The sequence below is a fragment of the Apus apus genome, chromosome 1 (genome assembly GCF_020740795.1).
Source record: "Apus apus isolate bApuApu2 chromosome 1, bApuApu2.pri.cur, whole genome shotgun sequence".
NCBI lineage: Eukaryota > Metazoa > Chordata > Aves > Apodiformes > Apodidae > Apus > Apus apus.
This window is the reverse complement of record NC_067282.1, coordinates 156,618,257-156,632,903: the sequence shown is the minus strand read 5'-3', so window position 1 is coordinate 156,632,903 and position 14,647 is coordinate 156,618,257. Positions and strand designations below refer to the sequence as shown.

Genomic DNA, 14,647 nt, shown 5'->3' with positions numbered 1-14,647 from the left:
TTAACTGTTATGACAGGAACAGATTTTTTTTTTAAGTCTTATGAGATATTTGGGGAAATATTTAACCCAAAATAATAATCTTTGATCAACAGGTTTCTGAAGGCTTGTCATTTTTGCATAGCAGTGTGAAAATGGTCCATGGAAATGTTACTCCTGAAAATATAATTTTGAATAAGAGTGGGGCATGGAAAATTATGGGCTTTGATTTTTGCATCCAGTCAAACAATCCATCTGAACAGGAGGTAATGCATATTTATATTTATGATCATTCTATTTCAAATTCAGATCTTTGTCTGAAATGAGTTTTATGACCATGCATTTAAATAAAGAATAATTTATTTAATGTTCACCTCTGTATTTTGTTGGCAGGAAGTTTGAATAAATGCAACAGGTCTGGACTTGAAGTGCTTGCTGCCTTTGGTCTGAGTTGGCTCAGTGGAGTCAAAACAGACTAGTGATGGTTTCAGACAAAGGCTGAAGCCGGTGCCACTGCTGCTCACTTGCATGTTGGATGACATGCAGAGCTTCCTAATTTAGTCTGTTGCATCCGCTCAGTGCCTGGTTCTTACATCCTAGAGTGAATTTTATTTTACATTACACTTCACTATTCTAATATTCAGGCTTAACAGCATCAACTAATCACTCTAAGTTACAGACACAGGTTCTAAACATTTTTGCCTTCCTCCATTTTAGTTCCATTCATAATTGAATTTGAGTGCCTTAACTATTTTCTGCTCAAATACCTTATTTAAAATGTTCTTTAAAAATCCCTAATAAATGTACTTTCTTCTCTTCTAGCCAAAGTTCCCTTGTAAGGAATGGGATCCAAACTTGCCATCCTTGTGTCTTCCAAATCCTGAGTATCTGGCCCCAGAATATATTCTCTCTGTGAGCTGTGAGACAGCCAGTGATATGTACTCTCTAGGAGCTGTTATGTATGCAGTGTTTAATAAAGGGAAACCAATTTTTGAGGTCAACAAGCAGGATATTTATAAAAGCTTTAGTAGACAGCTGGATCAGGTATTTATTGTATTTGTGACTATTATTGATTTTCATATTTGAAAAGTTACTGGTTTTAAATAGATTTTAAGTATTTAGAACACAATACTAGTGCTCCAACATAAACAGTCCAATAATGGTATCTTGCCTTGAATGCTCTCTTTATTACAAGAAAAAAGAACCCTAGCAAAAGATGGGAGTTAAACATATGTGTAGAGAGGGTTACATGTACCAACTTTATAAACTACAAATTTCATTTTTTACATGATTTCTCTGTAAACTTGTTGAATGCTGGTTTTGTAGAATAAGTACATTACCTGTTGGGGTGAACAGTGTGAAACACAAAACAGTGAATTACCTATGTTGAACCGTTGAAGATGGCTGAGTTTAGAGTGATTTCATGATTTGACATTGCAATTGGTATCCACTTAATTATCAGCTATTCCACATTCTTTGTGGACTATGAATATTAACAGAAGACAGTTACCTGGATCAGCTGACATCATGTACCTTGTCGTAACTACTTTGAATGCCCATTGCCTTAATTGCATGTACTATGTTTTCATGTGTGTAGTCAACACCTCAGATAATAACATGTACCTGTTTAAGAATACTGGATTTGTGTTCTCCAGTAACCTGAACATAGTAAGTTGGAAACAGGAAAATGTGACCTGAAGCAGGTAGGCTGTTGGGAGACAGAAAGAAGTCTTAAGTGGGTTCAGAAGCAAATGAGTTCAAAAAAGGGAGAAGGGAGTGATATCAAACGTGTGGGTAAAGAAACCATCAAGAGTACAAAATATAGTCCTGTTGTATCTTGGAAATAGTTATGTGCAGCGTGTTGTGACTTCATGTGCTTCAATTACGCAGCTGAGCCGTTTAAGCTCCAGTAATCTTCAGAACATACCAGAGGAGGTGCGTGAACATGTAAAGCTGCTCTTAAATGTAGCTCCAGCAGTGCGACCAGACGCAGATCAAATGACTAAGGTCAGTTCACAGAAAATACAGTAGCCACAGGGAAGAGGAAAAATAGTATTTGATTTGCAGAAACAATAGAGCTATTTTCAGGTGTTTTCCTGTTACTAATTTTAGTTTTTTACTGTTTTGGAAGTAACGTTAGTTGATGCCAAAAGGTGTCCTTATGCTGACCTTTATTAATATGGAAGAAGTGGGTGCTGAGACAGAATTTAGAATAAACATTCAATGCAATACTATTTTTTTGTTTTCCAGTGCAGTTGTAAGTATTTCCTATGCTATGTTTTCATGCAATTCAGTCTTTAAAACTGTATTGGAAGGATTTTAAAACTATAAAATTGTAAATGGCAATAAATGTAAGGATTAAGTTTTGGCTAATGATTTTCAGTGTATTCTTAAGTATAAAGAAGAATAATTTAAATTGCAAGTAGGTTAGTTTAAGGTTTAATTTGACAAACTCTTCATGTATTTTCATATCGGAAAGTAGAACTTACATGATTCTTCCTTTGTCTTATGCCTTCTTTTCTCATATCCAATAGCCTTTCAAGTTCCTACTTACAGATTTGTTTAGCTGAACAATTTTCTTCTTTTCCTGTTATATAAAGATTCTACGCAGAGAGAGAAAACAGTGTATTTAACAGTTGAAAGAAACAGTGAGCGAAGAAGGAAGGGGTAGCAGGTCATGTTTCTGCCAACATACATGCTGAAACATGGGGAGTGAGGAAATTGGCAGATATTACTTACGTATCAACTCACTTGTCTGAAGGACTACAACAGACAAATCTGTAAATGGTTGTATTAAGCAGTATGGTTTTATAAAGATATGAAGTCTCTCTAACCATGGTTACACTACAGCCTGAATTGTAGGATTGAGATATTAGTCCTTTAATTCCAAAAGTGGCTTGTTATGGCCAGCATGACATGAGCTAAAATGGAGCTTGTCATGGGCAAGGTTACCTTGTTAGTTTTAACTAGCTTGTGTTAACCCCTGTGTAGAATTCCATGATCACATACATCTTGGCATGTGACCTAGAAGACAGAATTGAAGTCCACAGTGTAGACTAGCTTCAATTCTCTGCTGATAGTCTTTCCTTCTGTATTGCTCTACTCCAGTCTGCTTTTCTGCATGTTTTCTTTATTGCCCTACCCTTATCAGCTTCTCTTTGTCTTATAGCAGAGCTTCCTTAAATATTTTTATATTCTTTTTTGCACACATTTTTCAACTGAAAACAAGTTTCTGCATAGTCTGAGAGACCATGATTCGTCTTTAACTGTTGTAAGCCCACAAGATTTGAAATAGTAGCCCTCACTAAAACTGAGAGCCAGAAGGAAGGAGGAATCCTACTCATGCAATTTTTTGAACACAGAACTTTTGATTCCAGTTTGCACAGGTCTGGAATAGACATGATTCTAGTCTTTTTGTTCATCGGCTAACTGAAAGCTGAATGTTTGGGATGGATTTTTGTATAGCAATCATGTTGTCATAAGGCATTTTTATCAGCCTTTCATTAATGATGAAGGAGCTCTATCAGTATTAATATGACATACCACAGGTATAGATGAAACCCCTGCTATTTTGTTGGTGCCATCTTTGTAAGCCTGATCTATGTATTTAGTTGTTACAATATGAGAAATTATAGCGGCCAGGATTTAGAAATGGGCCTGAACATTGGAGAGAAATTTACATAATTACACATTTATTGCATATAAATGCTTGTTTATGATTATAAGTTTCCAGGGATGGTAGCCAGATCTGGATGGCCTATTCAGTAATCCTTTTTTGTAATATTAAAAAGCATAATGATTCCTAGGAGAACTTTTAATTGAGGAGGGTTTTTAATTCCATTTTTTGTAGACAACATTATTTCATATGTAATAATTTACTTAAGATGCACATAACTTACATGGGCTTCTTTAAAATGTTAGGAAAATTCTGTTATAATAATCAATCTTTATCTGAAAATGTTATACTACTTAGTATGTAAAAATTAACTTTTCTAATTGTTAGTTGCAGGCACATAATTTTAAAGGTTTACTATAGTGCACTGAGAAAGTAAATAGATTATTGTATTACAGAATCTTTGTAACAGTGTCATTGTTGTCTCCATCCAGATCACAAGCTTTTAATCTTATTTTTAGATACCATTCTTCGATGATGTAGGAGCAATGACGCTTCAGTATTTTGATTCATTATTTCAAAGGGATAACCTTCAGAAATCACAGTTTTTTAAAGGTCTACCAAAGGTTCTGCCAAAACTACCTAAGGTATGTCTGTATGGTGTCTTAAAATAGTGAGTTAAAAATATGTGAAGATCTATTAATATTTTGAATCTGGGAATGCTTGGCTTTGTGGAGCATCGTACCAAAACAGACTGCCGTGAGACTGTCAGGATACAGTAGTGGGAAAGAAGGGGAAATCAGAAAATAATTGGTGGGTAAATATTCGTCAGCTACCAATAGTTATATAAACAGAAAATGGCGAATTATGCTAGCAGTATTTGTAAGGAACCACAGTTTGCTTGTCCTCTTGTAGTTCATCCACTTTGAAAGGGAGTTGTCTTCTCTCCACTTACAGGGCTTTCCCTTTGTTTCCAGATGCTATCACAGCCCTTTGAAGTTATCACGTTTTCTCCCAATAAAATAGCTTCAAGTTTTTTCATAGCAAGGCAGTACTTTAATGTTGAATGATGCAGTTTTCCTTTCCTTCAACAGACTTAAGTGCTTGCTTGTGCCAGTAGTGCCCTGAAGCCTCAAAGGCAAATGTCTGTCATTACAGATTTCTTTTGTGTAGTGTCAGACACTATGTCTAGACTGACTCCTTTTCCTTTTGTGATATTCTTTAATTTATATAAGGCATAATGCCTATGTGATAGAAAAATGGTATTAGTTTAATACATGATAGAATAACTGAGCTTCTCAACCATTGCATTAAAGTTTTAAACTTTTGATTCTATTTGGAATTGCACAGTGCAGAATTCAAACTTCATGTGCAATAGTCTCTTCTTTTTAACTTAGTAGTTTTTTCTATTGATCAGAAGTAGCTGATGCTTTGAATTTGGAAATAAATGCCTAACAACATTAGACAGCCATTGGCTGACCTAATCACCTTTAGGCCATTATTACTGTTTTATTTCTGCCTTGGTAGTGTATTTTGTGAGGAAAGAGACTGTGCCCTGGAGTTGTGTTTTTCTCTTTAGCGATTTTAAAGCATTTGAGAACATCCACAGTGTAAATACCTGTTTTGTCAGCAGAATCCAATTTACAGAATGATGTACCTGGATTTTTACAGGGAGGTATAGCAGGATTATGTGCTTGTTCAGTGAGTGATGGGATACTGAAAAACTGATTATTTTGGGGGGGTGACAGGGTCTTTTTTAACGGCCTTTTTAGGGTCTTTTTAAAGAAAGCATATTGAGTAAGGTTTTCGTTATTCATGTATGTGATGGGAAGTCCTATTTTCTGTACAGTTAATTGCTTTTTGTTGACTTTCACAGTTGTTACAGTCTCCAGTTTTGTTTTGAGAGCAAAGAGAGAAGAATAAGCAAAGTAGCAAGGTGTAAATTAGATAGAGTATACTGTGAAAATAAGAGTTCAAAACTGAAAATTGCTGGTCTGCTTTTTTGTAAATATGACACTAATGCAAAAGCCATTGAGCTGGCACAGAAGTATCTTACAGCAATGCAGTACAATGTGACGCATACTTGTTTGTTGGGTTTTTTTTTTTAGCGTGTTATAATTCAACGAATTTTGCCTTGCTTGACTTCTGAATTTGTGAATCCTGATATGGTACCCTTTGTCTTGCCTAATGTCCTCCTAATTGCTGAGGAGTGCACCAAAGAGGAATATATCAGGCTCATTCTGCCTGATCTTGGTCCTGTTTTTAAGCAGCAAGAACCAATCCAGGTATGTTAATATTGTTCAGATTACACTTTTTTCATTTTTATGTTTTTTCCCTGAAAAATGACTAATTGTTCTATTTCCCTTTTCCAGCTTCACACAGATTGCCCAACCTGCTCTGTAAACCAAGCAGTCAGTCTTGATTCATATGAAATTGATTTTTTCCAGGAAATTCACAAAGCCTCTACCCCTGCTTTTTAAGATGGGTTTTCTGAAGATATATCTGCATTTATAGGTGATAATAGATGAGAATAAAACAAAAGAAAAAAAAAACAAAAGAAAAAAACCAAAACATTTAATATACCACTCAATTTTGGTTTTGGTTGATTGTAGAAGTTATATTTGTAAGCATTTTATCAATTATCTAGCCAATCGGAGCAGTCTTGTGGAGTACAGTATCTGCACATATTCTAACAGCAGCTGAACTTATGATTATTTGTTTTCTTGTATCCAGATTGCTGACACTGGTATCATGGAGTGATAAAGTTGTAACTTTGACACTCTGTTAAGTGCTGTTTATTGATTATAATAAAATAGTGTTTATTTGAGGGCTGGGCACAAATTTGTAAAATTTAATTTTATTTGACATGTATTGTGGAAGTGAAGTATACTTTTTTTTCTGTTGTTCATATGCATAAAAGTAGTAAAACATTATCAATACCGTAATGGAGCAAAACATTTGCATCCTTTTGTCAACACCATATGCATGATGGTTCCTGAGATTTCTGTCACTAAGGTGGGCATTGTGCCTCCACAGGTAAAAGGCAGCTAAGGGTTCCTTCTAGCTTACTTTGGTTTACTGCTGGATGCTGTTACTTCTCTGCAGAGCATTTAAAGGGCAAGATAAACATAGGAATGAACAAGCAGACCTTTTCTTTCTGGGTTTCGTTAAACTGGATCAGAGAGCTCTTATTATACTGTGGAGAGGGGAGAGGGGACAATTGTGTAACTGATAATACCTCCAAAAATTAGAACTACTTAATATTCTTCACTGGGGCTTTATGTTAGCTTTGTCATTGTCTGGAAATAATGAAACATCTAACCAGCCAGAGGCCAGTGAACATCCTATTTATGCTGTTTCATCCCTAAACGTAACATTGTGCTTTGCTACATTAAACATCAGATTTGTGAGACAGTCCTCACTGCAAAAAGTTTGTCTCAAAGTTATCTTTGGAGTGCAACAGACAAAAAAAAGCTGGTTTATTTCTTGAGAAATGAGGGAAGCAAAATACAGACTTGGGGTCAGCTCATAGAGAGCTACCTTTGCAAAGTTTGTAGTTTTCTAGATGTTGTATAATAAATTCTTATGTTGACGTTTTTAATTCACACTAAGTACTAGATGGTTTTTTCCACTATTATTTCTATGGTCTGTTAGTATGGCAAAGATTATTTAAGTATTCTAGGACAGGTTTTCATAGTTAAAAAATATACCAGGAATTCAGGAAAAAAAATAAAAGTTCAGAATATCAGGGGACAGAATTCCAGGTCTGCCTTTGTGCAAGACAAAAATGTCCAGTTCTTGTGTGTTAGTAACTCATGGGGATGGGCAGATGGGGAAGGTATCAGTGTTTCTTTCAAACGCTCAAGATGCTTTGCTTGGCTTTTGTAGGGCACTTGAGTTAGGAAGTGAATGTATCATAAGGAGGCTCCTGTAATTCAGTATGAAAATATTGTTATCCATTGTTCACTATGTCTTTGTATGAGGGAATTTATAAAATGAAAATTGAATATTTCGTTAAACTATAAATTCTAATCATGCTTTTGGAGTTAGCATGGAGTAATGAGTGTGTTGTAATTTACCATCCTACCCTACTCTGACATGGCTTCTCAGTGTAGACAAGCCCGTAATTTGTATCTAGGGGAATCCAGAGAGAGTTGGCATATGATGTGCTGTAAGTTCATATTCTAATTCAGTACATCAGTGTACCCTGACAAGTGCTGGGCTCTGTAGTGATGAACAAAGAACATCTTTAGCATTATTGTTTAGAGTGCACCTTCTGCTCCTTGCGTATTAGATGGTGTGTTTGAATCCGTGACATCTTAGTTTCTACTTAAAAAGACAAATAAGTGTAGAGCTCAAACCTAAAAATAAAATGGGTTCATTGGGATTCAAGTTAAGGACAGGTAGACAGAGAGATCAAAACCAATTCAGCATTATGGTATCTTAGTTGAAAAGCATTGACAGCCAGTGGAAAACAGCTGAACTGCTTCTGAACTGCATAGTGAAAACTAAATCTCTATATAGTACAATGTTTAACTTAAAAGCAGTCTCTTATATGTTCAAACATCTATTTCCTATTTTAAAGAAGCTTCTCTAGTTGTTAAATACCAGGTTTCATTCATGTCCTTTTCAAATTTGCAAAAATAATCAAATGTCGCTCCTCCAGAAATACACATTTAGCTAACATGCAAATTGTCATGTCACAGCATGACAGGGTTGCTAGACAAGAGAACAATGTTATGAACACAGGAATGTTTCAAAAAGCCAAATTTAGGACAAATAAAAATTATTTATTCAAGAATTTATAAAATCTGACCTAAAACGTTATCTGGTCCATCTCACTCGTGATTCTCCCAAATTTGTGGATATTTCATTAGAACTAGTGTTCATGGAATGAATGATGAATTAATTAATTAATAAGTCTGTGTCATTTTTTAGGTAATTATATAATAAGGTAATGTTTTAGGTATTTATATAATAAGAAAGCACACATTAGCTGCAGTTAAAAGAATTTGGTTTTCTTCCCTGTAAAGGAAGCAAACGAAAGAGGAAACTTATATGTGGATTTGGTATACTTGAATTTCTACACTATCATGATTCTGCTTATTTGACATACAAGCACCGCTTGCTGTACATTTTTAGACTTAAAAAAGGAAATATTTTCCTCCTATGAAGAACTTGACTTTTGATTATGAATTTGATACCATTCACCACAATTTATCCATCTAGTCTAACCTATTTTCTAAAAGGAGTTTAGATATCAATGGGTAGTCAGAGTCACCTGTAGCAAGTTGCCTCACCTATCTGAGATGAGGCATGAGTTTAATTAGTTGTGTAGCTCTCTGTATTGGAGACTGACCCTGGGTGATTAATCTAGAATAGCTGCTAACTTTTAGATGGTTAAGGCTAAGCAAGGTGGATCTCACTATGTGAATGTGCTATTCTAGTGTTGCTTTTTAGGTTAATGTGATGTGAATTTTTTTTATTGGGGATTTTTTATTTTATTATAAATAATTTCCATGTGAAATAGAATAAAGGTAGTTTGTGTCCATGTAGTAGCTGTAATATTATTTTCAATATGTCCCTATTTTGATCATAGATGCAGCTCTTATATGTGGAGTTGTGGTCAAATGTTTTGAGGACAGCCTTTGAGCCATAATTTTTTGAAAGCTTAGCTTTTTCAATAGTGATGTGTGTATGAAGATTTTCTGTAGGTGGAGTTTAAGAAAAAGACCATATTGTAAATAGAAACAATTTTGATTTCTTGTTTCAGAAGGCTTAGTCTAGAACATGCATTTTTTGTTTAATTTGTATTTGCTGTTTTTAAAATGCAATAATATGTCAAAGTGTTTTTTGTCTTCCATGCCTTCAGGCAAGCAACATGGTAAGTGATCACATTTACTTAGTTACAAGAAAACTTCTGAAGTTTTTACGATATAATACAACACACTTTATATTCTAAATATATGGAGTTAAAGCTTTTTAGCTTCTGAATTGTCCTTTTTTTAATAGATCTTGTTGATCTTCCTGCAAAAAATGGACTTGCTTCTAACCAAAACTCCACCAGATGAAATAAAGAACAGTGTTCTACCAATGGTTTATAGAGCCTTGGAAGCACCTTCGATTCAGATCCAGGTATAGTAATTGCAGGCTTTATTTAAAACAGCTTCTTCTTTGTTTGAGCCGATGTGTTGTATACCATTGTGTTTGTTTATTTGAAAAAAAAATGATAAAGCTGTGTAATATTTCTGAATGTTGACAGAGATGAATGTTTTATTAAAGAAAATTTGTTTTAGTAAAAGAAAATTCCGTTCCCTTATTTTCCAGGGGGCACCATTTGATTATTGCCCTAATGCTCTTACCCTAAATTCTGACCAACCACCATAGCAAGATGTAGGATGTGGATTTGCTTGAGCCACACAAACTATACAGGCATGCATGATCTTACCAGTTAGTGGTGGCTTATTCTTTGGCCCCACTGTTAGCAATGTGTGGTGACAGTTACCTTGGAAGACCTGATTTGCTGTAAAATCATATTAATGTACCTTCTGATGACATTTTTATGTATCATTATTTTATTTTTTCTCTTCATGCTTTCTCTGCCTTTCTAAGGGTCTTTTTTTTGGAAATCAGTGCTTCTGCTGTAATTAACTTCCAGTTAGCCAAAGTTATTTGGGACTGGGCAGGGGAGATAAAGAAAATATTTCTTAAAGAAGAATTTGGATAATCAAATGTGACTTTCACCTTTGCAAAGCCTTGCAGTATTATGGAGAATGGTTTTTGTTGCTAAATACCTGACTTGAGGTTTTATTGCATCAGTAGTTTGGTTACTCAGGTATTTACTTTTAACCTATTGCTGTCTCTTATTTTTCGAAATGGGGCTGAAATTGAGTGTAATTTTTTTCTGTTGCCCAAGTATGTTTAATCTTTATATGCTCTTTTAGCTTTCAGCCTATCATGCTGCTGCAGCGTTGTTGATAGTACTCATTTGAACTTGCTTGATTTATATAGGCAGATGTTACAGTTTGATGGACTAAAAGGGGTTTTTTTATATAGCGATGTTTTGTGAAAATGCAATATATTCTTGCTATCTAAATATTTTATTATAAATTTATGAATTTTTTTTAAAAAAAACTGTTTTCCAGGGTTCTATCTTGATGCTTTATTATTCCAGCTATTTTTAAGCAAGTTTGATAGATTAAGGTTAGCTTAGTTGAACATGATGTTTCCTTAAATATTTCCTTAAAAGGAAAGCTCAAGAAGACATTTTAAACTCACTTTATCTTGAATAAAACTAGTGCTAATTTTATAATAAACATGCATGTTTCTTTTTCAACTTACGTGCAATTTGTTTTTATAGGAGCTTTGCCTAAACATAATTCCCACGTTTGCCAATTTAATAGATTACCCGTCAATGAAAAATTCATTAATTCCGAGAATTAAAAATGCATGTTTGCAAACTTCTTCACTTGCTGTAAGTATCCTAATAATTTTATTTCTCTCAGTCCTCAGAAAATGTTGTTGCTTTTAATTACTTCGGCTTTTCTGCTGTTATGTCTGTAAAGAAGCCCATTAGTGTGCTTTGGTTTCTTCTTAGGATTTTCTTTTTTGTTTACTTTTTTACAAATACAAAAGCACTGTTTACTTTTTTCTCTAACGATGTTTAAAGTTATTAGCAACTAATTGTTGACAATACTGTAAAAATTGTTAAAGTGTGCTGTGCAATAACTGTCCTGCAGAAAAGCCAAGGGTTTGTAATCAGTGTGTGACTGTATATATTTTCCTTTCATGACACAAAAGGGGGTTTTTAACTTGTTTTGAATTTTAACATACGAATGTCATAATTTCAGCAGCACCTTTCTCCTTCCAAATGTGAATTTTGTATGGCTTTTTTTCTTAAGTAAAAATATAGTAGAGTTTAATTCTTGTCATACTTCACAGGTCCGGGTAAACTCACTAGTATGTTTAGGCAAGATTTTGGAGTACTTGGATAAATGGTTTGTGCTTGATGATATTTTACCTTTTCTACAACAAATTCCATCCAAGGAACCTGCCGTGCTAATGGGAATTTTAGGTAATTAGTATTATAAACTTTCTCCTCCTTCGTGTTTTAATGTTTCAAATCTGAGAGCTTTCTGTATTATCACTGATCTTTACATTGTATATTGCTAAAATTACAATTAAAACCTTCTGTTCCTGGTTCTTTCTGGATGTGCCCCTGTTCAGTTACCTTATTTTTTGCTGGTACTTCTGAACACTAGTACGTATATTTGTAGTCTTCAAGGGTGCAGTTCTGAGCACTCATTGCAGTTGAGCTGTGACGCTTTCACAGCCTGAATGGTCCACACAGCGAGAGAGGCTGTTTTCCTCAGAGGGTATGGCCTGTCTTCTTTCAGATGCTGATGGAGATTTTAAGATGTTGGTGTTGCATTCTCTTACCACTCTTGCATGTCAGATGGAAATCTCCTGCTCTTCACTACAGGTTTTGTTAGACTCATTTTGTTGGACATTTAAGCAAACACAGCTGCCTTTGCACTGAAATGGAGCATAGTCTGAGTGAGGTTTCACAAAAGGCTTGTTACTTCTGGAAGGGGAGACTTCGTTCCCAGTTGCACTTCCCTAGTGCCACTCTGGTGCTTGCCTAACTTGTGTGTGATTTTAACAACTTGAATGGGCTCAAGGAGACCAAGTGACCAGAGTCGCTGCCAAGAAAGAGGTGTGACTGTCTGGCTGAGTCTGGAAGACAGCGTGAGAAACGTTTGTCGCGCCAATGAGCAGGCCCACACAGATCCTTCAGCGAAGCACAGTTTATTTACATCCTTGCAAGAATGGGTGACCTAAGCAAGTAGGCACACCTATAGCAAGGTGAATAACGGTTTATATTCCCTATTCCCGACGCAAAATTCCCTCCCCTGTTTCCCCACTGGCTGAGTACTCCAGGGTTTACAGCCTATCCGACGCTTCAAATTATCCTATAAGTTTCCCGCCCCTGTTTACACATTCCATTCTAGCAGTTTACTTTTTACCTTTTAAGGTAAAATTTTGACCTTTCTTGCCCCCTTGGCTGTCTTCCCAATTAACAATCTACTGGTGTCATCCTGCCCTGAAGAGCAACATAGAAGTAACTTTGTTCGGCCTTATCTTGGGCCATAAATCCTTCTCCATGTTCAGATCCCCCAGATGGAGCCCAATTAAGTCCCTCAGTTTCTTGGCCCATAAACCACTCCAGGTGTCATTGGAATGTGTAGATATGTCTCAAACAAACAATTATATTCCTAACACTAAAATATATATCTCAAACAAACTATATAACCAAACCAAACACTACATTTCTAACACTAGAATGCAAAATCAACACTACATTTCATTTCTAACAACAGTAACCATTTTTCTTATTGACAACAAATAGTAGACAGAAGACCATTTGTAACAATAGAGCTGTACCAGCAACAACCCTCATTAAACTCCATAATAGTATGTGATGGCAGAATTATTTTGATGTGCTCAAAATCAGCAAGAGGGCATCATTTGCACCCATTTAAAGCTGCCTGTTTCCCTTAATCTTTGCAGCTTGACTTATATTTGCTGTGTGAGAATGAGGGATAGCGTTTCTCTTACTTTAGTTATATTACTCCTGAATCCTACTGGCATACAGTGGATAAGTGAACACTACTTTGAAAATTTAGCCTTTGAAAAGGCTAAAATCCATTTTATATACTTGGACTCTTCTTTTTTCCAGAATCATAATATCTTCTGTCTTGTATGCAGTATCTTCTGTGGCCAGCTGACAACTCTGTTCTAAAACTAACTATAGAAAGTGAGGAAAGATGCTTCTTTTATCTTCAGTGTTTGCTAGCAGAGGTGGATTTTTAAGCAGAGAATCCTCCTGTCAAAAACACTATCAAAAAATATAGGCTTAACACTGTATCCTTTGTGCCTGTCAGTGTGCTTTCTTCAGTGATTTTAGAACAGATAAAGACTGATCCTATGTGTAACACAGCCCCAAGATTCTAGGTAAGAGCCTTTTTAAAATGCAATCAGAGAGCAATGTGATGCTAACTCCTAGCCACATCCATATGACAGGAGTGAACACATCCTTAGTTAACACAGCTTAATTTCTCGGTGGCATTTTGTCAGTTTGTGGTAATTCAGTTTGTGTTCTGTACAAATATTAAGATTCTCAGATAATTGACCAGAACAATACATTGACTAATATAGCTGCAAAGTATTACTTTGGACCTCCTCTTGTTTTGAACTTTAGCAAAGCCTTTTGCTATATATTTGTCTTGTGGATGAGTACTTAGCTTTTAAGATTCTCTTGATCATGTTTGTCTCTGCTTGCACACAGAGTCAATTCATATTATCAGTACATAGTCTAGAGTGCTACTTGGAGTTGATATTGTTCACTAAACATATGATTTTTGCTATTTTTTATTGTATGTTAGGTATTTACAAGTGTACATTTACTCATAAGAAATTGGGAATTACCAAAGAGCAGCTTGCAGGAAGAGTATTGCCCCATCTGATTCCTCTTAGCATTGAGAACAATCTTAATCTTAATCAGGTAGGAATACGCCTGTTTTGCATGCTTTTTACTTTATTGGCAGAGAATAAATTTAAACTGTTGTCAGAGCAAAATGCATACATTGGTATGTATCTGTTGTAAACACAAATAAACAAAACCAAAAAACCTTTCAGTATTACTGTAGTTGCATGTTAAAAGCTTTTTGGTTTTGAGTGGATTTAACTGATCTTGTATAAAATTTCAAAATAAATAATATTGCCTTCCAAATATCCTGCTAAAGCAGTTAGCTACTAAAAACTACAATTCAAAATAAAAGCTAAAGTGCACCCTTAATATTTCTTTCTTTTGGTGGTAAGTATTGCAGAAAATGTAGAAGTACAATCATGTTGCCATGAAATATTAGGAATTTAAATACATGATGGGATTTTTTAAAAAATTAACCTGGTAATACTAATCTGTGGGGTTTTTGTTTGTATTGCCCCACTTTGTTTTTTTCAATTAGTGATGTATATTTTTCATTGTTTCAGTATACA

At 35.1% G+C, this 14,647-nt stretch overlaps 1 protein-coding gene across 2 annotated transcripts in view; it reads left to right on the top strand.

The window, feature by feature from the left end:
• SCYL2 (SCY1 like pseudokinase 2) overlaps positions 1 to 14,647 on the top strand; it is a 39,667-nt gene that overhangs the window by 16,157 nt on the left and 8,863 nt on the right. For both annotated transcript variants that reach the window (XM_051621760.1, XM_051621769.1), the window contains 9 exons: positions 93 to 242; positions 799 to 1,020; positions 1,867 to 1,983; positions 4,111 to 4,236; positions 5,698 to 5,874; positions 9,602 to 9,724; positions 10,950 to 11,063; positions 11,531 to 11,663; positions 14,035 to 14,153. In XM_051621760.1, coding sequence (XP_051477720.1) covers positions 93 to 242; positions 799 to 1,020; positions 1,867 to 1,983; positions 4,111 to 4,236; positions 5,698 to 5,874; positions 9,602 to 9,724; positions 10,950 to 11,063; positions 11,531 to 11,663; positions 14,035 to 14,153 — 1,281 coding nt within the window. The remainder of the gene's footprint in view (positions 1 to 92; positions 243 to 798; positions 1,021 to 1,866; positions 1,984 to 4,110; positions 4,237 to 5,697; positions 5,875 to 9,601; positions 9,725 to 10,949; positions 11,064 to 11,530; positions 11,664 to 14,034; positions 14,154 to 14,647) is intronic.